Source organism: Penaeus monodon, chromosome 2, assembly GCF_015228065.2.
Source record: "Penaeus monodon isolate SGIC_2016 chromosome 2, NSTDA_Pmon_1, whole genome shotgun sequence".
NCBI classification, from domain to species: domain Eukaryota; kingdom Metazoa; phylum Arthropoda; class Malacostraca; order Decapoda; family Penaeidae; genus Penaeus; species Penaeus monodon.
In genome coordinates this window covers 46,927,413-46,952,412 of record NC_051387.1, presented here as the reverse complement: position 1 = coordinate 46,952,412, position 25,000 = coordinate 46,927,413, and the positions used below count along the sequence as shown (strand labels likewise).

Below are 25,000 nucleotides of genomic sequence, written 5' to 3'. Positions count from 1 at the left end.
AAGAAGAAGAAGAAGAAGAAGAAAGAAGAAGAAAGAAAGAAAATATAATAAATAACAATATATAAATAAAGATTCGGAAAAGAGTATAAAGAACATTCACTATGACTTAGACGTGAAAATATAAATAGTGTTTCAAGTTTGCAACCACGTCGTAGTTTGACCATAAAATACGTTCTAACTAAGGAAATCTAAATTCACGAATAAGAGACTAAGAACACACACAAGAAAGGAGAGAATACGAGGAAATATGCTTCGTTTAAGGGAAACACCAAGAAAAGTGAGAAAGTGTAAAAGAAGGAAAAAGAAAAGGAAGAAAACGAAAGAGAAAAAAGATTATGTTGGGGAAGGAGATTAAAAAAAGATATATATGATCAATAAATAAATGAGGTAACACACACACACACACATACATACACACACACACACACACACACACACACACACACACACACACACACACACACACAAACACACACACATATATATATATATATATATATATATATATATATATATATATCCATAAACAAAAATAAGAAGAAACGGAAAAAATATAACCCAAAAAGAAAGCCCTCCCCCCCCAAAAAAAAAAAAAGTAACATCAAGGATCTTACCCTCCTCCCTCCCCCTCCCCCTCCCTTCCCCTTCCCCCCTCCCTTCCCCTCCCCTCCCTTCCCCTCCCCTTCGCTTGACCGCCGTTGACTGATCTCCGGCCCCTAATCATCACGGCGGTCGAGCGAGGGGAGTCATCAGCCAGCTCTTGCGTCATAGGCCTACCTTGACTCCAAAGGGAGATTAGGCCGAGTGACTGATCCATGATTCATCTCCGAACAGGTCTTCGCGTTTCGTTTTCTCTCTCTTTCTCTCCTTACGTTTTATCTATTTATGTATCTTCGATTGTTTGTGTTATGATTACTAGTGTTGTTGTTATCGTTATTGTTATTTTATTATTATTATTGGTATTGCTGTTATCATTATTATTATTGTTATTATTATTAATATTATTATTATTATCATTATTATTATTATTATCATTATTATTATTATCATTAATAATAATAATAATAATAATAATAATAATGATATTATTATTATTATTATCACTACCTATTCAACTGTTATAGTTAAGTGATTATCATTATTCTCGTTCCTGACTAACAGGAGGAGCTAAGCGCCGTTGATAATGACTACAGCTTCTCTATTCCCCATTCTCCTCACAGCGAGCAAGATCATTATTATTATCTTTATTATCATTATTATCATCTTTATCATCATTATCATTGTCTTTATCATTATTACGATTATCATTATTACCGTTATTCAGAGTTCTATAAATCATCTAAACAAAACAAAGTAATCATACTTTAAGAAAAAAAAAACGAAAGTGAATAAAAAAATGTATCTCTTCCTAATTAGGATATTCTAACGGCGCCCCTAATAACTTGAAGAGGGTGTGATATCGGTTTAAAAGTGCTCCCACCCACCCCGGCGCACGAATAAACTAAGTTAGAGCCATTGAGAGATAATATGCTCGTAATTCCAGGCCCGGCGAAATATTTATTGATTCCCGATGCGTTCGTTCACCGGCCGCCGCGGTGAGCGTAACGTCACACTCGAACGCGGCCCCCGTATGGCAACGCCGGCGCGCGATTCTACGGGATCACAAAATGGTCATGTGCTCGGGGCCCTCGCTTGCTATCACTTCGCTCCGTTTCTAGGCTTTTCTATATTCCGTGAGATGATTTACGGTGGACTCTAAAGAAGAGGAAAAAGGAGGGAGAGCAGGAATGGGAGAGAAATAAGAAGTACGGAGATGGAAGAGGTGGGAGGGACGAAATTCTTATAAGCGACAATTCGGCTTGTCGTAAACATCGCCGGGCCTTCCTCGCGGGGGTGAAAATGACAAGATATTACCCTCCCGTAAACGATGATAAACAAACAAAACGCACTCTCTCTTTCAACTACTCTCTTTGTCATACGCAGCCGATGCTTATCGCTCTGATTTCGATATATTCTTTATATCCAAAAGATTCCCCGCAGCGACAAGGTTCTCAAAAACACATACATAAAAATCCGAATTGCCATTCCCACGTCTTGTGAACAACGAGGCTTCTCGGACCAATCAGCGGCCGAGGCTGGTTCCCGCTGGGAGAATAAACCAATCAGCGGGGAGCTATGGCCCCGCGGGGGATTGTCTAAGACCAACTTACAAATGAGAAACTATTGTTGCTTTTTACCGTAAGATCGCTCCGGGGTTCCCAAAGTTAGTAAAAGACATAGTTCATACCAGTAAGCTAAGTCTCGCGCCGCCACCACCTCGACGGGAGATTTAAAAGCTATGGAGAGGGACGGCGCGATAAGATTCAGGGAGGGGGTGAGGGGGGAGGAGGGAGAGCGAGAAGGAGGGAGATGGGAAGAAAAGAGAGAGAGAGAGAGGAAAAAGAATAGGGAGAATGGGGGGGGGGAGCGAGAGATACGGAGGAGAAGAGAAGAGAAGAGATGAGAAGACAAGACTAGAGAAGAAAAAAGAAGAGTGAAGAGAGGAAAAAAATCTAGACTACACTAAAAGACAAAAGCAAAAGAAAGAGAGAAGAAAAGAGAAAAAGGAAAAAGAAAAAACATTAAACGGAAAAGAAACGAAGAGAAAAGAACAGAGAAGACACGAAAAGAGTGAAGGAGTCCTTAGAGTTATTACAATTGGAATTTTCGAGAAACATTGTGTCGAGGAAGTTATTTTTTTTCCAAGAGGGTTCTCGCTCCCCCTCCAAAAAGTATGATAAGTAGGGATAAATTTCGCTCTTGAATAAAGTTTTTTTTTTAAGATACGTTAGAAAAGACTATTTCTGATGACATTTTTTAAAGGAAATGAGAGAGAGAGAGAGAGAGAGAGAGAGAGAGAGAGAGAGAGAGAGAGAGAGAGAGAGAGAGAGAGAGAGAGAGAGAGAGAGAGAGAGAGAGAGAGAGAGAGAGAGAGAGAGAGGGAGAGAGAGAGAGAGATAGAGATAAATAGACAGAGAGAGAGAGAGAACACAATAAAATACACAACAAAAAAAAAACACATATAATAAGCATTAACAACTCCCTTCAATGACGAAGGAGAATAACACAATTTTCCAAAAAAAAAAAAAAAACCACACGAAAAACACAAAACAAACACACAAAACACAAAACACAAAACAAGCCTCAGTGTACAAGCACTCACCGAACATGCCCTCAGTGGGGTCGAGGCGCTTGGCCCGTCTGCCGTGCTTCGAATTATTGTGAACAAACATGTTGTCTGAAACCGCCAACAGAGGGCCGGCGACGTCCACCTGCTGGGAGATGACCACCTGCAAGAAGGGAGTTGAATTCTGATTAGTATTGAGGTTGACGGTGGGTTGAAGGGTGGGTGGGAGGGCGGGTTGAGGGTGGGTGGGAGGGCGGGTGGGAGGGTGGGTAAAGTTTGGGTGGAAGGGGTTGAATGGGGGGTAGAGGGTGGATGGGAGGGTGGGTAAAGTGTGGGGGAAGGGGTTGAAGGGTGGGTGGGAGGGCGGGTGGAAGGGTGGGTGGAGGGTGGGTGGGAGGTGGGTAAGTGTTGGGGGACAGGGTTGAAGGGTGGGTGGAGGGGCGGGTTGAAGGGGGGTGGGATAGGTGTGGATGGGTGGGGTGGGTAAAGTGTGGGGGAAGGGGTTGAAGGGTGGGTGGGAGGGCGGGTGGAAGGGTGGGTGGAGGGTGGGTGGGAGGGTGGGTAAAGTGTGGGGGAAGGGGTTGAAGGGTGGGTGGGAGGGCGGGTGGAAGGGTGGGTGGAGGGTGGGTGGGAGGGGTTGAGGGTGGGTTGAAGGTGAGTCAGGCAGTTGAAAGTAATCATTTGTTTTTGGCTGAATGTCTCTTTCAGTGTAGGTATGAATATGCTTATGGGAGAGCACGAAATAAAATAATCATATATATGTAATACAGATAGTTTGTTCTTCTGTCCATGGTGCTGCCTATAATGGTATCTGATATTAGAGAGTAGCAAAATATAAAAAAAATAGATAGATTGAGAGAAAGGTAGAAATATATATATATATATATATATATATATATATATATATATATATATATATATATATATATATATATATATATATATATATGATATTGCATATATTATATATATATATATATATATATATATATATATATATAGAGAGAGAGAGAGAGAGAGAGAGAGAGAGAGAGAGAGAGAGAGCGCTAAGCAGGCGTTTCGAAGGGGATTGGTATCTCTCCTTCCACTCTCTCACGCCCTTCGTTTCCAACCCCGCCCTCTCATTCACGCCCAAACGCCCACCGCACTCTGAAGAGGGTGCGATTAACCAGGAAATCAATGGCTGTGCGAATTCTTTCCATCCCGTATCCTCAGTGACATTAATTACTTTACGGCTTGTTAATAAATGATACACATAATTACGTAAGCTATTCCCCGTTTTCCCGTCTTTCGTTAATGCAAATCAGTCGAGCCTTCAAGAAAACCGGAAGCTCTCGGTCCAACCAAGCGGAAGTGACGTCGAGTGGCGGGAAAGATAAAGTGACACCGGATTGGTGGATTAATGGCGGGTAAATAGGTCACGTGACGACAGAAAGAGAGCGAGAGAAGGAAAAAAAAAAAGAAAGGAGGGAGGGAGGGAAAGAGAGAAGGAGAGAAAGGGGAGGCGAGGAGGGGAGGGGGAGAGTGGGAAGTGGACATGCGTAATCCCCTCTCGCACGAATGGAGACCGCTGATAAGGAGTGGGAATTCTTTACGTTCCTGAATGCCACTGACAGGAGGGAGGGGAGGGAGGGGAGGTGGAGGTCGTTACTTGTATTATTTGATTTCTTTTATATATCTCTGTGGCTCTTTTTTCTGTCTGTCTGTTTTTTTCCCTGTCTATCTCTGTTTCGCTCTCTCTTTCGGCTATATCACTCCATGATTGGCAACGTATATAGAACTCGATAACGTACAATTCTAAATCGAGATAGAACCGATAGATCGAGAGGGAGAGAGAGTGCTCCGGAACACCGCAAGAGACATACTGTGCTATAAATCTCCCGCAGCGCATCTTGGGAGATCGTAGATGGCGGCCGCAGCTTGGTGACAAATTGATATTGCCTTAGAATATTAATCTAACTAACACGTGACACCCGCCGTAGAGATCTTGAGGATTTTATGAAATGCCTTTTTAAAATGAATTAAATGCAATTTTAGATAGGTGAAGGAAATAAAAATGATGCGGCGGTGTGGTATCGTGTAAAAATATGTAATGGTGTGAAATGGTATTCTCAGTTTAAACATTTTCTTTTTTTAAACAAACATATAAAATCCCTAATAACTGCGGTAAGCACAGAGAAACCAAATAAAATAAACACGAAGAGTAAAAGGAGGAGAGAGTGATAATGAGCCAAACGCGGGCATGTCGGGCGGAAGACGCAGGCCTGCCATCTGGTGGCATAAATCTCACCAACACAAACACTGGCGCCCTCTGTCGTCCGTAACTTCTGTTTTGACTGCGACGTCTGCTTCGTGTCCTCGGTACAAGTCACACCCGCTTCCTTATGTTGGATCGAAGGCTCGTCTCTAATGAAAACAATTATGAGCGCGACACCATTAAACGACAGGAGTTGTTGAGTTTTTTTGCAGGAGACTTGATCAAGGGTAAACTTTTTCAGCCAGACGATTTACAAGGCAGACTTTCGAACGCGAGAGTCGACCCGTCGCGACGTGTTAGGCGGTCGTTAACTCATCTATATAACCAACAAATAAATGTTCACATTATCGCCCTCACATCATTTTAAAAAGGAAATTTTTGTAATCCCACAGAGTTCGGGTACACAAACAAGGGCCTGATTCAACAAACACGGGGAATATCCTACCGCTTAAAAGATGCTAGTGTTCATAGAGAGGCAGGGAGGTGGCGAAGGCAGTATTTATATACGCGTGTATATATGGGGCCGACTCATTCTGCCTGACGGAAACAAGCTGTGCAAGATAACACGGGCAGGTTTAGGAGAAACGAAACAGTGCAGGGGCGAGGGCGAAGAAGGAGAAAAAAAAGGAATGTAAAAAGTTATATTTGTTTTGCCTGTGTATATATAAATATGATGTGCATGTGTTCTCGTAAGCACGTATAAGGGGGAGGGGATGCGGAGGCAGAGAGCAAAAAAGGGAGAGATAGAGAAAGTGAACGTGAGTAAATAAGTGAGAGAGAGAGAGAGAGAGAGGAGAGAGAGAGAGAGAGAGAGAGAGAGAGAGAGAGAGAGACATCGGAGGCGAGCGCGCGAAGGCCCTCCCTCCCTCCCTGCCTCACAGGTCCACGTGCGAGGTAGTTAAGGAGTGTAGCAGCCCCAGCCGTCATCACCCCCCCCCCCACCCCCAAGGGAAACCCGGGCCTACACCCTCGCCTCCGTCAGGCTTTTATGGCCGGAGACACGATGTGTGAATTTTCTCTCTCGGTCCTTTTATGGAAATTATTTATTTTTACGAATTTGTGTCTTATCTACAGACGAATGTTTGGCAAGAAGAGAGGGTTGGGTGCGGACAACTTCATCTCACTACAAATGTCCGTGTTTGGCTGTTATATACACACACACACACACACACACACACACAATCACACACACACACTGACACACACACACACACACACTGACCACACACACACACACACACACACACACACAACACACACACACACACACACACACACACACACACACACACACACACACACACACACACACACAACACACACACACACATATACATAATAATATATATAATATACAATATAATATATAATATAATGTAATATATATATATATATCGACAGAAGCGGATGGATTAATCAATCAATTATGGAAACGCACACACTAACTAGGCGGGGAAACAGCATAACATCGAGAGAGCGTTTGCACATGCAAACACCGGCACTCGCGCATTAATATTACACGTGTTTGCGACAATCGAGACAAAAGCCCCGTAAGTGGTCGCGATTCATGATTGATAGCGAGCGCCGGAGCCACGTCGAGGGCCGTTTATAAGGGCTGAGAAGAGAAGCTGAATGGGGCGGAGGCTGAGCGCCGTGCGAGAGTTAAGGCGCCTCTGGAGAACCGGAGAGGGGAAAAAGGAGAGGAGGAAGGCAAAAAGGACGGAGGCGAACACATGTTCACATCTCGCCGCGTCGCCTGAACCTGGAAGGAAAATGACAAGAAAAGCGAGCTGGACGAGGAGGAGGAGGAGGAAGTTGAAGAAGAGGAGGAAAAGGGAGATAGAGAGGGATAGGGAGAAAAAGAGGAAGAAGAAGATAAAGAAGAGGTAGAAAAAGAAGAAGAGGAGGAGGAGGAAGAACAAGAAGAGGAGGAGGAGGAGGAGGAAAAGGAGGTGGAGGAAGGAAGAGGAGTGTCAACCTTCCCCCCCCCCCCCCACCCTTCCCTCGCGGCCAGCTCAGAATCCCCGCTTGAAAAATTCACGAGCTTGCAGAAGCGGTGTGAGGACCTCATAAACAAGATGTACCGAGGAAATGGATGGACGCTCGACTTGTTAAGGGATATGACTTTTATTGTCTGCGAGGACCGGTGGCCGGCGGCGGTCGGTCCTGGTAAGAGGCCGAGAGCCCGGCGAGGCAAGGGACGGAGGCCGGTGTCTCGACGCCCTTAAGATGGCCCTTTTCTCCGCCCCGACTGCGCTCTCGTAATCTGGCGGAGAGGACAGGTCGGGGGGGGGGGGCGGAAGAGGGGGTGAGGGAGGACAAGGGACAGAGGCTGTGGCCGCTTGCGACAGAGGAGAAGGGGTGGGCTGAAGGTGGGTGGAGCAGTGGGCCGAGGGGTGGGCTGAAGGTGGGTTGAGACGTCGCACGCCCAGCCTGTTGTGCTGTTCCGTCCCGCTCGTGTCGTGGCTGGACATGCTCGGTAGTTCCTTGTGGGCGGTGAGAGGCGCCCTTGTTTCCCGGGGCCTGGCTAGCCTCACGCCCCCACTTCCGCCAAGCCCGCGGCAGTAATGAGAAGGCTGGGGCTACAACAAGGTTGCGGCCCCGGCTACTGACCCTGCGCTCAATCACGCTGCCGTCGCTGCCTCGGCCGGGTCGGGTCGAGTCCCAGGCGCGAGTCGTTCGAGTCCCAAGAACGAGTCGGGTCGAATCGGGTCGAGTCCAAGGCTCGCGTGAGGCCCCGCCCCGCGCCCGGTGTCTGTCCTGTCTGTCGTTTATATTTGATAATGAAATACGGGCAAAGTTTAAACGAGTTGCCTAACTTCGTTACAATGATGGAGAGGCTGATTAAATCTTATGTCTTTGAGCATGATGTAAAGTTGTCGGATTAGCAGAGCGTCGCACAAGTACCCACAGGAAACTTTTGAGTGACGCGCTAATGCGACAGACAGGGCATCGTCTTTTCCCTTCAGTGCGAAATACCTTCCGAGAGACGCCGTTCTCACTATTTACTCCAGAGTATCTAATCACAAACATAACCACTTTCCATACGCTTGCTGCATACTATATAAGTACACACCGTTTCCCTAGCCTCATTACCTCTGCAGCATTTCGATCAACATTCCTTTTCGCTTTTGAAATAATAATCCTTAAAAAAATAATGACTATCAACTGACAAGAAAACCTCCTCATCACCACTACAACCATCGTAATAATCATCACCAAACTTAAAACAGAGAGAGAGAGAGAGAGAGAGAGAGAGAGAGAGAGAGAGAGAGAGAGAGAGAGAGAGAGAGAGAGAGAGAGAGAGAGAGAGAGAGAGAGAGAGAGAGAGAGAGAGAGAGAGAGAGAGAGAGAGAGAGAGAGAGAGAGACTGAAAAAAACATATATCCCTAAAAAATGGCCCCTGATAAGGCCGCCGCGAGATAAGAGGTAGTGATGTTGCTGAGGTCGGGAGACAAGCAGGAGGGACTGGCACAACAAGTGTGGCACAGTGCCTCTCACAGACAGTGCCTCTCGCCCTCCCCTGGGACGCTCCTCCACACACCCACTCATTACCTTATCAAGGCCGAGTCTTAAGCTCCCTTACTCTCTCAACATTGCGGATTATGGAACTTTGTTTTTTGAACCCTTTATTGACCCTGCTTATCAAAACCCGTTATTGAAGCTACTTTTTTTAAAACCCTTTATCAACCCTCCCCCCTTTTGGAACCCCTTATTAAAGTTAACTGTTTAAAACTCTACTGACTATCCCCCTTTCTGAACCCTATACTGAACCCCTTCTCAATGCTCTTCTGAACTCTTAACGAACCCTATTTGATTCCTTTTCACAACACCTTTTCTTAATTATTTCTGAACCCTTTTTCCCATTTTTTTCTGCTTATCCGTACCCTTCTCTTTCTACACTTTTTTAAAACCCTTTCTGAACTTCTTTGTACGCTTTTGAACCCTCCCTGAACCCTTTCTGAACCCGGGCGATCTTCACAAGCGGTTCGTGGGGAATGTGTTGATGAGTTTCTGCTTTGCTTTTATGCCTCTTTTGTCTTCGCCTTTTTATGCGTCTCTTTCCCTTCTTTTTTATTTATTTTTTTCTTTCCTTGATCCTTCTCTCTCCTTCGTTCCTAACCCTCGCGTGTAGAAAGAAGGGAGATGAAAGGGAGAGCGATAACAGAAAGAAGAGATGTAAAACGAGAAATGAAAATGATAGGAAAAATGACGCAGCAAAGTGACAGCAAACCTTGACTGGTAAAGCAGAGAGATGAAGGAGACCACGCGATATAGTATATTAATAATGTTGTTAATAAAAAAAACAACAACAACAACAACAACAAACTAATAACAACAATAAGAACGAAGAAAAGAAACAAAGGATTTTTTTGGGACAAACTCAAGTCAACACCCCCATACCCCCCCTTTAATACCCCCCCTATCCCCTCTCCTACTCCTGCCCCGCCCCTCCTCCCATTGCCCCTCCTCCCTCCTCCCCCTGCCACGCCCCCTTCCTCCCCCCTGCCCACCCCCCTCCTTCCCCTGCCCTCACCCTTCCTCTCCTCCTCCGGGCAATACGATATTTCTGTTATGACAAAACCGACAAATTAACAGCAGCAGGAGGAACCCCGGGTCTCCTTCAGCTGATTCATGGCGTGGAGTGCGTATGTGTGTGTTGATATGCCGGGTTGCCTCTCGCTGTTTCTCTTTCTCTTCTGTTTCCGTTTCCTTATTGGTCTCTGTCTGTCTGTCGGTCTGTCTGTCTGTCTCTCTTTATCTGCCTCTCTTGTTCTTTTTGTCTGGTAGTCATTTGGACTCTTTCTCTCCCTCCTTTCTCTTTGTGTGTGTGTTTATGTACGTACGTATGTATGTATGTATGTATGTATGTATGTATGTATGTATGTATGTATGTATGTATGTATGTATGTATGTATGTATGTATGTATGTATGTATGTATGTACGTATGCATGTATGTACTATTTACTTATTTACGTATCTTAAGGAACAGAGGTAATACTCACTTGGAAGCGCCGCATGTCTCTGGGGTTCCCTGCATTCTTGAGACAGTTCTGGTTACACTTCAAGAAGAATTTGAGGAAGAACCTGCAAAAGGAAAGGAAATTATTGTTAGACGGATCATGATTATTCATTGAGAAACGAAAATATAATTAAGTGACAAGTATGGAGTGATAATGATGATGGTAATAATAATAATAATAACGATGATGATGATGATGATGATAACAATTGTATTAATGATAATAACAACAAAATAACAAATTACAAAACACAGCAAATAACCAACAACCAAAACAATAAAAAAATAAATCCCGATAACCACATAAACAACAACAATCACAGAGATAACTAAAAAAAATAGATGAAAAAAAGGATCTAACCTTAAACTACATTCGCGGACCCGCCTCCTACCCTACCTATGGGGTCCTCGTCAACTGAATTGATAAAGCAATGACATTATAGATCAGATTAGCCTCTGTAGTGAAGAAAACGGGGCAATACAGCTGGCAGGAGATCGCGAGGTCGACGAATAGGGGGAGAGAGAGATGGAGAGAGGGAGGAAGGGGGAAGAGGGAGGGAAGGGTGGGAAGGAGAAAGAGAGAAGGAGGGAGGGAGGAAGGAAAGGGAGGGAAGTGAAGAGAGGGTAGGAATGAGAGGGAGGGAGGGAGGGAGGGAGGGAGGGAGGGAGGAAGGAAGAAGAGGAGGGAGGAGGACAGAAGAAGGAGAGAGAGAGAGAGAGAGAGAGAGAGAGAGAGAGAGAGAGAGAGAGAGAGAGAGAGAGAGAGAGAGAGAGAGAGAGAGAGAGAGAGAGAGAGAGAGAGAGAGAGAGAGAGAGAGAGAGAGAGAGAGAGAGAGAGAGAGGAGAGAGAGAGAGAGAGGGGAGAGAGGGGAGAGAGAGAGAGAGAGAGAGAGAGAGAGAGAGAGAGGGCAGTGGGGGGGAGGAGGGGTTGAGAGACAAGAAGGGGAAAGGGGGAGGAGGGGGAGGAAGGTGGAAAAGGGGAGGGGGGGGGCTGAAATGACGTTATGAGGTTGGGGAACAGATTAATGAGGAGGGCGAAGCGAAGGGGCAAGAAAGGGAAGGAATGAGAGCAGGAGCCGAGAGAACAAGAATCAAGAAGGTGGGATGGGGTGACGAAAGCGAAAGAAAGAGACAAAAAAAGAAAAGGAAGAGGGAATAAGATGAAGAAGGGAAGAAGTGGGAAATTGAAGAAGACGAACACGAGAGGGAAGAGGAAGAGGGAAATCTTGAAACTGGTTATTTTTCTCCCTCTTTCTCATTAGACTGAATATGAGAGGAGAAAGAAGTAATGGTGAAAAGGGGAGGAGGACGGAAAGGAGAAGGGAGAGGAAGCAAGGGAAAGGGAAAAAATAAAAGGTAGAGAAACGGGTAAACAGGAAGAAATAAAGAACCATTCCACGATATGATAAAACCAAACCTATCTTTCTCTTTTTCTTCCTCCCCCCTCTCTCTCTCTCTTCTCTTCTCGCCTCTCCTCTTTCCCTCTCTCTTCCCCACTCCCTTCCCCTCTTTCTCTCTCTCCTCCTCTCTCTCTCTCTCTCTCTCTCTCTCTCTCTCTCTCTCTCTACCAATATCTCCATAGAAAATCCGAAAGCCTCATCGAGAGCTCTAATGACAGGGACCAAGGTGATCGCCTGAGCATCCGCTGCCTCGCTCGCTCGCCTGCCTTGTGTGACGTTCGGTTCCATTTGTCGCCAAAACACCGTCTCGTGTTACGCAGTCAGTTCCGGAGTTAAATTTTTTTGTGCGTTTTTTTTTATTCTTTTATTTGTGTTTGTATCTTTTTTTGTTCTTTTTTGTGTCTTTATTCTTATTGGTTTGTTTCTTGTGTTTGTTATTTTGTGTTTGTTATTCTTTTTTGTGTTTGAATTTATTTTTTTATGTTTTTTTGTTTTGTTCTTTTCCTGTGTTTATTCTTATTGGTTTGTTTTTTTGTATTAGTTATTTTGATTTTTATGTGTTTTATTTTGGGTTTTGTTTGTTTTGTTTTTGTTTGTTTGTTTTGATATATAATTTCGTGTGTGTAATAATTTTGAAAATGTAAAATTATACGTGTCATTTTGGTTTTCCCTTTTTTTCTCAAAAAGAGAAATAATGGGGGAAATGCATCATGTTATTTCCCGTGAAGCGGAAGGCAATGTCTTGGGTAAAGTCGGAATAACAATTGACTCACAAAGTAGCTTCATAGAGCAAAGGCAGCAGTATTTCCTCCTCCTCCTCCTCTCTCACTCTCTCTCTCTCTCTCTCTCTCCTTCCCTCCCTCTCTCTCTCCTTTTCCTCTCCTGGTATCTATCTCTCCCTCCTTTTTTTCTTATCTCATAAGAAAAAAAAACACAGATCCAAAGAAAGACCAAAGGAGCATTCCCAATGTCGCCTGAATAATTCCCTTTTCCTTCCAACCGAGATCATAACACACATAACACCAACACACAACCCAATGATATAATCAGGGACCTCATTGCCGACGTGTAACATAATCTTGACATCCTCGGGATCTCTACCACTACAGGCCGAGGCGTGAGGAATATCTGAGAAGCTTTACAAATCTAATGCTACACGGGGCAACCTTGCTGGATCCGATAATGTCTCATGGCGTATTGAACCCGATCCCGTAATTAGCTACCGTCCGCTCGCTGTCGATTAATGCGCGGGGAGGAAATGTTTAAAAATTGGTTCTTGATGCATAATGGCGCCTGGCGGTTGTGTAAGCTATGTCTTGGCGAATGTCTTAGTGTCTTGTATCTCTCTCTTTTTTTTATTATTATTCCTTTTTTTAAATATTTTGTTTTTCTTTTAACAAAATTCGACTCCCCTCAGAGTTGTTTACAAAGACGTCAAGCTTGACAACGTAGTGGAAAAACGACGGAGCTGTCACCTCCAACCACACGCCTCTGTTGATTCTGCGCGTGAGACCATGATTGACAAATGAACGTCGGGCGGGCGCACGGGCCTAATTTTCCCCCCGAGTTTCCGATTACTTTAAATGAACAAGACGCGAAATAACACAGCTTTGTGTCGTGGATAGTTTTTTTTTTTAGAGAGATTATCGATTTTATTGCCAACGGATGAGCGAAGAAAGATACAAAGAGGAGAGGGGAAAATATAGACGGTCTGTAAGAATTCCGGGTTGAGGGGAAAAAGCGGAGACACCTGGTTGGCAGCTGTGGAGGCGACAGAGCGCACGCGAGGTCAAGCAGTTACTATATGTGACCTGATATGTAGTGACAGGTCTCATACCGGCGGCAGAAAGTTGTTTATTTCTCCCTTGGTTAGGCCTTACTGTCTCGCATTTTCTCTCCTCATCTTCGTTTACACGTGTCCGTATGAAAAAAAATGGAGAAAACGACCTATGTTGTAAACAAACAAATCGGCAGGTCAAATCGCGCAACCCGTAACCTCCTTAATCCAACCATACCTAAGCACGTATGAAAGAGAGAAGAGAGAGGAGAGAGGCCAGTGAAAAAAAGCGGGAGTAATAACAGCCCGATAGAAGCCAATCTACTGGTAATTCCCAGAAAATAAGTCCGGGGGTTTCTTAAAGCAGCAGTTTGCGGGTGTCTGCTCGCATTTCACGCTGCTGCCCCGAGGAGAGGCAGCGCGCTTCTGAAGGACTTCGAGCCTCGTGGCATGGCGAAGGACTGGACGTGTGCTTCTCAAACTCGCGTTATTTTTCTTCTTGAACCTTTTTTATTGGATCTTATCTCTTTTTCTACTTTGTCTTATTCGTACGTTAATACAGATTTTGTTATACCGATTGATTACGAGTGAAGCGATCCATATAATGTTTAATGTGTGGCCCTTTCTGCTTCGATCATGTCTGCCTAGTTCTAATATGTATAGATATAATCTGCGAAATGTACTACACATATCAAAGCGTCCTGTACAATACTCCAGTGTCAGTATACAGGTAGATTACCAAAAAACAGAAAAAAAGGAAAAATCGATCCCTGGTTGTCGACACGAACCGCCACGCAGCAGCCCAATATCTTCCGTTATCTTTTGCATTCGCTGAAACAAATCCGCTAATATCTTAGGCGGGGCCTGTTTCATGTCTCATTATTCGGCAACAAAGCCTTTTAAAGTCCAAGAGACGAGAGGAACTGCGAACTAATTAGTCTCAGACTCTAATGAGAGGCGACACCCCCGAACAAGTGTCGGAGGCGCGCACGCCGGGGATAATGCTGAGCGAGTGGGCCGATGCTGCTGGCCCTCCGCCGCCGCCGCTGCCTCCTCCTCCTCCTCCTCCTCCTTCTTCTTCTCCTTCTCCTTCTCCTCCTTCTTCTTCTTCTTCTTCTTCTTCTTCTCCTTCTCTTCCTTCTTCTCCTCCACCCCATCCTCCTTCTTCTTCTTCTCCTCCTCCTCCTCGCTTTCGCTGTGTACCTACGTCTTGAGAGACGGGACTCGAACCGTCTTTAAGATTACGCTTGGTTGCTCTTCTCTTCTCACTGTTTCTCTCTCTCTCTCTCTCTCTCTCCTCTCTCTCTCTCTCTCTCTCTCACTCTCTCTCTCTCTCCCTCCCTTCCTCCCTCCCTCCTTCCCCTCCTCCCTCAACCCGTAATCCCAGTTTCATGCGGCGACCATCCCCCCGCACAGACATACAGATACACCATCACTCCCCCATCTACCTCGGCCAAGGCGCCTGTGTTATTTATGTGCCTAAACGTGCGCAACGACTACTAAAGGCGAGACACTTGGTATAGCTGCTGTACCTACTCCTAGTGTAGGGTCTGAGGATGGCGGTGAGGAATGTCCTGCTTGCTGCTTAAATATTCATGCTGACTTACTATACGACCCCAACTGTTCCATTGCGCGCGGCACTTTTTCTTAGTTTTATGTATTTACAACGTGGAATTTTATATATATATATATATATATATATATATATATATATATATATATATATTTATATATATATATATATTAATATATATATATATATATATATATATATATATATATTGCCTCGTGTGTGTGTGTGTGTGTGTGTGTGTGTGTGTGTGTGTGTGTGTGTGTGTGTGTGTGTGTTGTGTGTGTGTTATGTGTGTGTGTGCATATATACACGCATAACACACACACACACACACACATATTATATATATATATATATATATATATATATATATATATATATATATATATATAATATATAATATGAGAGAGAAGAGAGAGAGAAGAGAGAGAGAGAGAGATGAAGAGAGAGAGAGAGAGAGAGAGAGAAAGATATATATATATATAATAATAATATAGATATATATATATAATATAGAGAGAGAGAGAGAGAGAGAGAGAGAGAGAGAGAGAGAGAGAGAGAGAGAGAGAGAGAGAGAGAGAGAATAATGGCACACATAACGGCCTCATGCAAGGCAGTGAATGTGTCCAGTGGAAAAATACCAGTAAGTCAAGATATTCCACGTCACAAGAGATGTCTTTCTCGAGAGTTCATTTGTTCAGTCCGGGAAGGAGAACAAAATGCAAAAGAACAAACGCGGAGATGTTCGGAGAGCGAATGCAATGTAACGAGAAATGGGTACTTGGCAACTAAGAAAAGTGTTGCCATACTTGATGTTTTTTTTACCTTTTATTATTATTATCATTATTTTTTTTTGGAGGGGGAGGGGATTCTAATAATGATGGGAAGGATGATTTGAATTATTCTTTATCATTAATAATAATGATAATAATAAAAAAATAAATAATAATAATAATAATGGTAATGATCAGAATGATAATAAATGATTATGATAATACTCATACTATTAATAATAATTGTGATGATGATGATGATGATGATGATGATGATGATGATGATGATGATGATGATGATGATGATGATAATAGTAAACTACTACTACCAATACTAATGATAAAATGTAGTAATAATAACTATTACTATTATTATCATCATCATTAATATTTCTTTTTAAATTTATTTTTGGCATTAATCAGTAATAATGGCAAAACATTCAACACCTATTAGAAAAAAAAAATTAACAGAAACATTAACAGAAATAATTTAAGAAGATCGCTAGCGTGGACATTTCATCCAACAGAAACAATAACAGCAAATAGCATAAGAAGATCCTTATTGTGGAAACCAAAATAGCCGTAAACTCGGGAGCGAAGAGACTGAGCGACAGAAACACCTTGCGCCATATTGCCTCCGCGCGTGAAAAAAAAATAATATCTATGGTCTGGCTTGCGGGCAGTTGAAGGTGTTGCGGTGGGCGTTATTGCGGCGGTTCGCGGGCGTGTTGCGGTTCGCACATCCGCCCACCGCCCACCGCCCACCGCAAGGACCTGTGGGAAAAGCCTAGAACCGGAAAGCCCATCGAAAAGAGAGATGTTGTCAGTGTGGCGGCGGGGTTCCTCTTGGGGTAAACTCACTTGTCGATACTTCCTGTAAATGTGTGGGAGTTTCCGTTGGTGCCTAGTGCGTTGTCTGTGTGCGTTCTTTCATTTTTCTTTCGTGTGTGTGTGTGTGTGTGTGTGTGTGTGTGTGTGTGTGTGTGTGTGTGTGAGTGAGTGAGTGAGTGAGTGAGTGAGTGAGTGAGTGAGTGAGTGAGTGAGTGAGTGAGTGTGTGTGTGTGTGAGAGAGAGAGAGAGAGAGAGAGAGAGAGAGAGAGAGAGAGAGAGAGAGAGAGAGAGAGAGAGAGAGAGAGAGAGAGAGAGAGAGAGAGAGAGAGAAAGAGTTATATCCAATAGCGACGTAAATGTCCCAAGATTTCCTTTTTCATTCCTCTCCCGATATGAAATCAAAATCTTCCCAGATCAGAGACGACGCAATGATAACCGTTATCTGTCAGGTACCCGCCGGTGTTCCTATTCCCTGAAGGCTCCCCCCCTCCCTCTTCCCCTCCTTTCCTCTCCCCTCACCGTGCATCCGGAGCCCCCCCCCCTCCCTTCGCCCCTAAGGATCTGCCAAAGAATCCGGGTGACCTGGGCATGTCCCTAGGGCACGTATCCGAAGGCGCGTCAGGAGCTCTACATTCTCACAGAGAGGATAAAGGTCTCACACGTGTTTCGAGATGAGTGAATTGTGTTTACGTTCCTGGTGATACTTCGATTATTTATGGTCCTTTTTTCCGCGTTTTCCATTCATTCATTTACTATGAAAATGCGCTTTCAAGACATTTATGAATGAAAAAAAAAAACTAGATAAACTTCTAAAACATGAAATGATCAAATAAGAATGATAACTAAATATATATTGGAAATTTATATAGCAGAAATTTCTTTGGCGCGAAAAATAAACATTAAATGATTAAATGAAAATGATAACTAAAATATATTGGTCTCGTATCTCTCCCTTTTCAATAAGCGGGAAATTTTTTGGCGCGAAAACTTCTCTCGCTCTCGGGAAGATCGCGCGCTGATTGGCAGAGACAGGCCGTGACGTATGGCCGGGCAGGAGGGAAGTAACGACACACATAATGACGCTACGAAGGGGCCACGGGGTCAAATAACGGAGAAGGAGGTCAGGTTAGGTCACGTGATCCTTAAGGGAAATAATGCCAGCTGAAGGGTCATGTGGACGTGATGGATATGTAGTACCTAATTGTGGCTTGTCGAGACTGGGAGGGGGGAAGGGGAGACAGGAGAGAGGAGGGGAGAGACGAGGGAAGAGGGGAAGGAGACGGGGAGCGAAGTGGGGAGAGACAAGGGAAGGGGAGACGAGAGAGATGGATGAATAGGGGGAAGAAGAGAAGGAAGGATGAAAGGGGAAAGGGAAGAGGAAAATAAAAGAAGGGAGGGCGAACAAGGGGGAAAAGAAGAGGAAGAGAGGGGGAAGGGAGGCAGAAGGGCAGAAAGGCAAAGGCTTAGACATGTGTGCTGAAACAATACTAACCGAGAACGGGCAAACACAAACTTCCTGACCGCGAGTTTGTCTGCATGTCTAATTCATCTCCTAAACATGTACGCTAGTAATGATCTCCATTGTACTGTTGACAGACGCAATAAACCTTTACATAGGCTCGGCGCAGCGATAACACCGAAGCCGCTAACAACAATAAACAGCGCCCCCGTCTTTTGGGGACGGCGGGTGGAGGAATTCATCAAGTCTCATCTTTATATCATCAGCGACCTTTCTTCGTTAATGAAAACTTCAGGGTATCACTCTAAAATCGTCCCAGGGGCCCCTCTTAGTAGCGAAGGACAGGGGCAAAGGGGTAAGGGCCGAGGGAGAGGGAGGGGGGGGGGCGTTAAGGAGGGCAGGAGGGAAGGGGATGGGGGTATTAAGGTAAGGGTTTGGGGGGGGGACCATGGGGAAGGGGTGGGGTTTAGGGAAGGCTAAGGGGGAGGGGTTGGGGTTTAGGGAAGCCCAAGGGGTAGGGGGGAGAGCCAAGGGGTAGGGGTCGAAGGAGGGCGGAGGGCATGGGGTTGGGTAGAGGGGGGAAGGAGTGGGCAGGAGGGCAACTCAAACCCGCGTCGGCAAGGAGCTTTGAGGTGACACCAGGCCATGCAGGAGGACTGACAAAACACCTCCTATCTTGCAACAGCTCTGGCTTACTTGGTCCCTCCCATCCTCCAGCCGTGCCCTCCGCTCCCCCCTCCTCCCAGGCACCCACCTCCCCCCAGCTGGACACGCACCAGCACCCCACTTCGGCGGGATAACGTTTGCTCCACGATTTGTCACACTCAAAAGGGATCTTGTTGTACCGCTTCACTGAGATGTTTTGGTTATCGGCTGGTGAACTCTTATCTCGCGGGTCCTTCCTTATAAGGCGGGGACGAGGAGAACACAAGGGACATTGTCATATCTCCCCTCGCCCCCTCCCCTCGTCCCCTCACCTCTCCCCCTTCCAACTCGTCCTCTCTCACAACACAAGAGCTTCTGCAGTCGGCAAACGTCGGGAAGTCTGCAACGACGCTCGAAAGCCACAAGATGTTTGGACAGAAGAAAAGACGATACTAAAAGAATCTTTAAGCACCGAGACAAGAACCTCATAGTCGGTTTTTCCCCTCCTCTCCATGCGGTTGGCTGGCCGGGTCGTGAGGTTGGCCGCGCCCGACACCAGCGCCTTATAAGTTATGAGCAGCCAATGCTGTGTTTGTTAGGTAAACATCTGCAGATAGCGAACCACAGGGAGAAAATCATTAATGTTAGATTTATATAGTTTCTCGTGATATACGTGTATGCTTGGTGGATGGTAAGTAAGTGTATATGAGACATACTGTGTTGACACTACTAATGTGAGAGAACATGTAATCAATAACTTGGGGATCCGTTCAGGTGAAACATTGCCTGTTATTTGCTTCGGCGATAAAACCTGTTTGCCGAAGGTGTTGGACTTGCCTTTGATAATGTATCAGCGTATTTGCCCAATAAGCTTGAGCATTTTGTCGCCTCGATGCTCCGACGGGCAAATCCTCAAACGGGCGCACCTTGTTATTCACGTTGTAATGCAGGTCATCTGAATCCAGCCGCGGGATTGGCGAATCGCTCACCAATTAGGCGACCGAAGCAGCCAACCAGCAAGCAAGCAACGGCGACGCAACAACATCTTTCAAACCAAGAACGTCGGGGTGATGTACTGCGTCGCGATGAGGAGGAGGGAGGGGGAGGGGGAGGGGAGGCGTGTGTCACCCATGGGCCGCTCGCGTGGCTCCGCTCCATTACGCCGACCGCAGTAAGGACGCCAGAATAGAAATGTAATCGCCATGATGATCGGTATTGCCTTCGACTTGCATACGAGAGTGAGTGGGCGGGTGGCTGGGGGGGTGGGGGTGTTGGGGGAGAGATGGTGGGTGACGGAGGGAGGAGAGGACTGGAGGGAAGCGGGTAAAGAAGGGAGGGAGAGAGTCAAGAGGAGGGAGAGTAAAGAGGGCATAATGGCGTGTACAGAAGGGGGGGGGGGGGTAGAGGAACAGAGAAGAGAGAATGAATAAAACCAAGAAGAAACAAAAAACAAAAGGGAAGAAGGAGAAGAAGAAAAGAAGACAAAAAGGAGGAAGATGATGAGAAGAAGAGACGAGGAAGAAAGCAACAGACAAAGCAGACAGGATGAATGATAAAGAGAAAGAGAGAGAGAAAAAAAAAATCCAACGACAACCGAGGGGAATCGAACGAAGAAGGGGAAAATGGGAAAGGAAAAAGTACATGGAAGAGGGGAAGGGAAGGGAAGAGGAGAGGCAAAGAGGGGAAGAGAGAGAGAGAGAGAGAGACGGCGCTTATCTATATATGAACCGCCGTCCATTAGAAGGGATTTGTAGATAAGGGCAGAATTAAAAGTCTTCATTTGCATAATAGACGAGCCATAATTGCACTAGTAAAATATAATCTGAATGATAATATTGATACTGCAATTTATGTGGTGCAACATGAAAGGAGATGGCTATCCTTCGAATGCAGAGGAAACTTTGAATTAATTATACCAAAATGAATATGTCAAATGTAGGTACTTTATATGCGTTGTATGATTTAACGTAAAGATGTTTCTTAATGCGCTTTTTATGTTTCAGTGACAGCTATGCAAGTGGAAATTAGTACTGACAAGGGACGCAGGAGATGGGAGAAAGTGATAATAATGGAAGTAGTGAAGATTAAGACATTTACGTTCATAATAATCGTGGTAATCATGATTTAATAATAACCATGCTTATTGTGTTGTAATCACAATGACGATCACAACAACAACATAACAACAAATACAACACAAATAAAAAATGCAACAGCAACCATAACAATACAATATATCCGTTCAAATCTCCATGCCCCCCCCCCCCTCCCTTTAACCCTTGCCTCTCAACCCACCTCCTCCCCCCACCCTCCTACCCCTTGCCTCTCAACCCACCTCCTCCTCCCCCCACCCCTCCCCACCTCCTCCCACTTCCCCACCCCTTGCCTCCCAACTCCCCACCCCTCCCCACCCCACGCAGATAGAGGCAGAAGCGTGGTAATCAATCCATCAATCCGAGTGTCATTCCCTGTCCATCTCGCTGCGGTGGGTAGATCCATCGATCACGCAGTTGTTAGGAGGACGGAGGCTCCTCGATCCCGACTTGTGGCTACTGTGTGTCTGATTTCGTCGGCTTAATTGCTGTTTTGGTTTCCTTGGGGGTATGTTTGTAAGCCTTTTTTATTATTATTATTTTTTATTTTTTTTTGTTCTGTTATGTTGTCTTCTTGTCGTATCTCATTCTTTTTGTTCTTTTTTTTTTACCTCTACACATACACATATACAGACACACACACACACACACACACACACACACACACACACACACACACACACACACACACACACACAATACATACCTGAATACCTTCCCACACCAATTTTCTCAACTTACCTATCTCTGCATTTTTCTTCTTATATCATTATTCTTCACTCCTCCGCAACGTCAACCGACTTGCTTATATTTATCCCCTCCATAAGAAAAATCTGCAACCAACATTATGCCTTTGGTCCCCTTGGCTTCTTAACATTAATGGATCATATATACACATTTCTCCATACACGTTCTTGGTCCTCGTTGTTCCCTTGTTCCTTCCCCCCCTTCCTCACTCCCTCCTTCCCTCCCTCCCTCCTTCCCTCCCCCCGTCATGCATTTTGTCATTGCTAATTTCGTCCGTAAAAACGACTCCCCCCTCCATTAATTCTTACCCCCTTTTTGTTGTCTCTCTCTTTCCTTCTCGTCTTGTTCTTCTTTGTTATTATCTTTGATTAGTTTGAATTATTTTCGTTTTTTTTATCGTGTGTTATGGTTCCGTGTACGTCCTTCCTTTTTACGCAATGTAGTTTTTTTGTTTGTTTGATGGATTTATATAATCTGGATCCTGATGTCACGTGTTTGGGTTATATTCTCTGTCTCTGTCTGTCTCTATCTTGCTTTCTCTCTCCTTCTCTTTCGCCTTCTCTCTCTTTCTCTATGTCTCTCTCTCTCTCTCTCTCTCTCTCTCTCTCTCTCTCTCTCTCCTCTCTCTCTCTCTCCCTATCTCTCTCTCTCGCTCTCTCTCCCTCCCTCTCAGAAAAAAACAGAAAAAAATAAAAAAACTGTCAAAAAGAAAACAAAAAGAAAAGAAAGAGAGAGAGAGAGAAAGAAAGAGAGAGAGAGAGAAAAAAAACACGAAACGAATAAAAGGAAGAAGCATGAAAGAATCGCCACGAAAGAAGTAGCGCGATGACGAATGACCGGCAAAGGGGAAGGGTGGATAAAGCAATGACGGGCATTTAAAGGGATGAGGGTTGTGATAAGGGGAGGAAGGCTTTGTAAGGGGGAGGGCCGTGGCCAGTGTGTAAGAGGGGAGAGGGGTGAGGGGGAGAGGGGAGAAGGGTGAGGGAAGGGAGGTGTATGTGTAAGGGATGAGGAGAGGGGATTGAGGGAAAAAGGCGAAGGAGAGATGGAGAGGGAGAAGGAAAAAGAGGAGAAGGAAGAAGAGGGGAAGGAAGAAGAGGGGAAGAAAGAAGGAGTGGGAAGGGGGGAGAGGGGAGAAGAAAGGAGAATGAGGAGAGGTGAGAAAGTTAAGAAAGAATAAAAGTGAAACGATGTAAGAGAAAGATAGACAGAAAGGCAGATCGATAGATATGCAAAGATGGATTAAGCAGCAGTTAGATAAATGGACTGATTAATGGCGATAGATAGTTCAGTAGATAGTGAGATGGAGGGGCAGATAAAAAAGAAAGACTGCTATATAGAGAGACAGATACAGTAATATAATAGGCAAAAATATATAACCCGAAAGAGAGAGAGAGAGAGAAGAGAGAGAGAGAGAGAGAGAGAGAGAGAGAGAGAGAGAGAGAGAGAGAGAGAGAGAGAGAGAGAGAGAGAGAGAGAGAGAGAGAAAGAGAGAGAAAGAGAGAGAAAGAGAAGAGAAAGAGAGAGAAAGAGAGGAGAGAGAGAAGAGGAGAGAGAGGAGAGAGAGAGAGAGAGAAGAGAAAAAGAAAGATGTTAATAAAGAAATACTTTAAACAAACCTAGTCTTGAATGTGAATTTATGATTTTGTCATAAATCGTATGACAAATGACTGTACTCTCTTTCATCAAAAACATAAATCAGGTGTGCCTGCTAAGCCAAAACATTAACACGTTTTGCTTAGAAAAGATACTAATAAAAATAATGCGAAAAGAGGAAGAAGAAGAAACAGTGAATGATAATGAATTCTAAAAAAAAAAAAAGAATAAAGTCAACAGTGGAAATAATGATAACTATGATGATAAAAAAAGCAATAATCAATATCGTTATTATCTTATTCCCTTATCACATAAAACGGCAACACCATTCGACATTCTAAAAAAAAAAAAAAAAAAAAGAAAAAAACAACAACAACCACACCATGCCGCACAGAGGAGAGCAAGCAAGTGTGCAAGCACGCGCACCATAGCAACATCGGCTCTCGCGGTGCCATCTGGGGACCTATCAGTAACTCCCTCTGTTTCCGGGAAGTGGCACGTGCGGTCGGCAGCAGGTCGGAAGTCGGCAGTCGGGTCGGGCCACTTGTTGTTTTAGCGCTGGTGCCGTGTAGCATGTGGTCGGCCCTTCAGACCCGGATGAGCACTATTATGTCCACGTTAATTGTAGCATTCACTCCGGGGTCGGCGATCGATGGGGGGCACGGAACGCGGACTCATTCCCTTTTTCTCCTGCTAGTGCATCCCTTTTTCTCTTTCCCTTTTTCTCTCTCTCATTCTTCCGGTCGCTCTTTCTCTTCTGTCTTCTATTTCTGTCTCTTTCTTTTATGCCTTCTATCTTTATCTCTTTCTCTTCTGTTTTCAATTTTTGTCTCTTTCTCTTCCATTTCTGTGTCTTTCTCTTCTGCCTTCTATCTCTGTATCTTTCTTTGTCTCTTTCTTTGACTCTCGTTCTTTTTGTACCTGTCTTATGTATCTACCTTTTCTTCTCGATCCGTTGGTATTTCTTGTGTTAACGTCTATATCTGATTTTTTTTCCCCTTTTTTTAAGGTGATCGTATTTTACATTATTCTTTAAAAAAAACGAAAAAAAAACATGATAAGAATTCCCACGTCCCTTAAAAAACCCAAATCCAAGTCCAGAAGCCATCACGGGGAATAAAGCCTTTTTTTTTAGGCCGCCATCAGGAGAGGGTTTTCACAAGTGGACAATATGGCTGTGGCGAGCGGTGGGCGGTGGGCGGTGGGGTGGCGGCGGCGGCGGCAGAGGGTGTGGTGGGCCATAATCATAATAAAAAAGGAGGACGACCCACTGCCACTACGTAGCTCACTGATGACACCATATGGCCAGGTTTTTGGTCGCTTCCCCTCTCCGGGAATCCCTCCCCACCTCTCTCCTTATCCCCTCTTCTACCCCTCCTCCCTCCCTCCCGCCCTCCCTCCCTCTCTCCCGCCCTTCCTCCCTATTCTCTTCCCTCCCTCTCTCTCCCTCCCCCTGCATACGAACACACGCGCCTCACAAGGGTAACAGATGCATGACCATGTTTGATAATACTTCTGTGATGGATCCTCGCCTATTACGCAATCGCTCTTCGAATGAGTTACTGCGGCGAGGCCTGTCCTGTGGCGCCGGACCGAGGTTGGTGGTGCAGTGCGAGGGGCGCGCGCGCGCGCGTGTGTGTGTGTGTGTGGGGAGGGGAT

At 44.9% G+C, this 25,000-nt stretch overlaps 1 protein-coding gene across 8 annotated transcripts in view; it reads right to left on the bottom strand.

Moving 5' to 3' along the window:
• LOC119583116 (transcription factor collier-like) overlaps positions 1 to 25,000 on the bottom strand; it is a 158,079-nt gene that overhangs the window by 12,106 nt on the left and 120,973 nt on the right. For all 8 annotated transcript variants that reach the window (XR_005229696.1, XM_037931625.1, XM_037931646.1 and 5 more), the window contains exons 7-8: positions 10,431 to 10,512; positions 3,203 to 3,329 (exon numbers count right to left, since the gene is read on the bottom strand). Coding sequence is in view for 7 of the 8 variants with exons in the window: in XM_037931625.1 (XP_037787553.1) it covers positions 3,203 to 3,329; positions 10,431 to 10,512 (209 nt within the window). In the remaining variant the exon portion in view is untranslated. The remainder of the gene's footprint in view (positions 1 to 3,202; positions 3,330 to 10,430; positions 10,513 to 25,000) is intronic.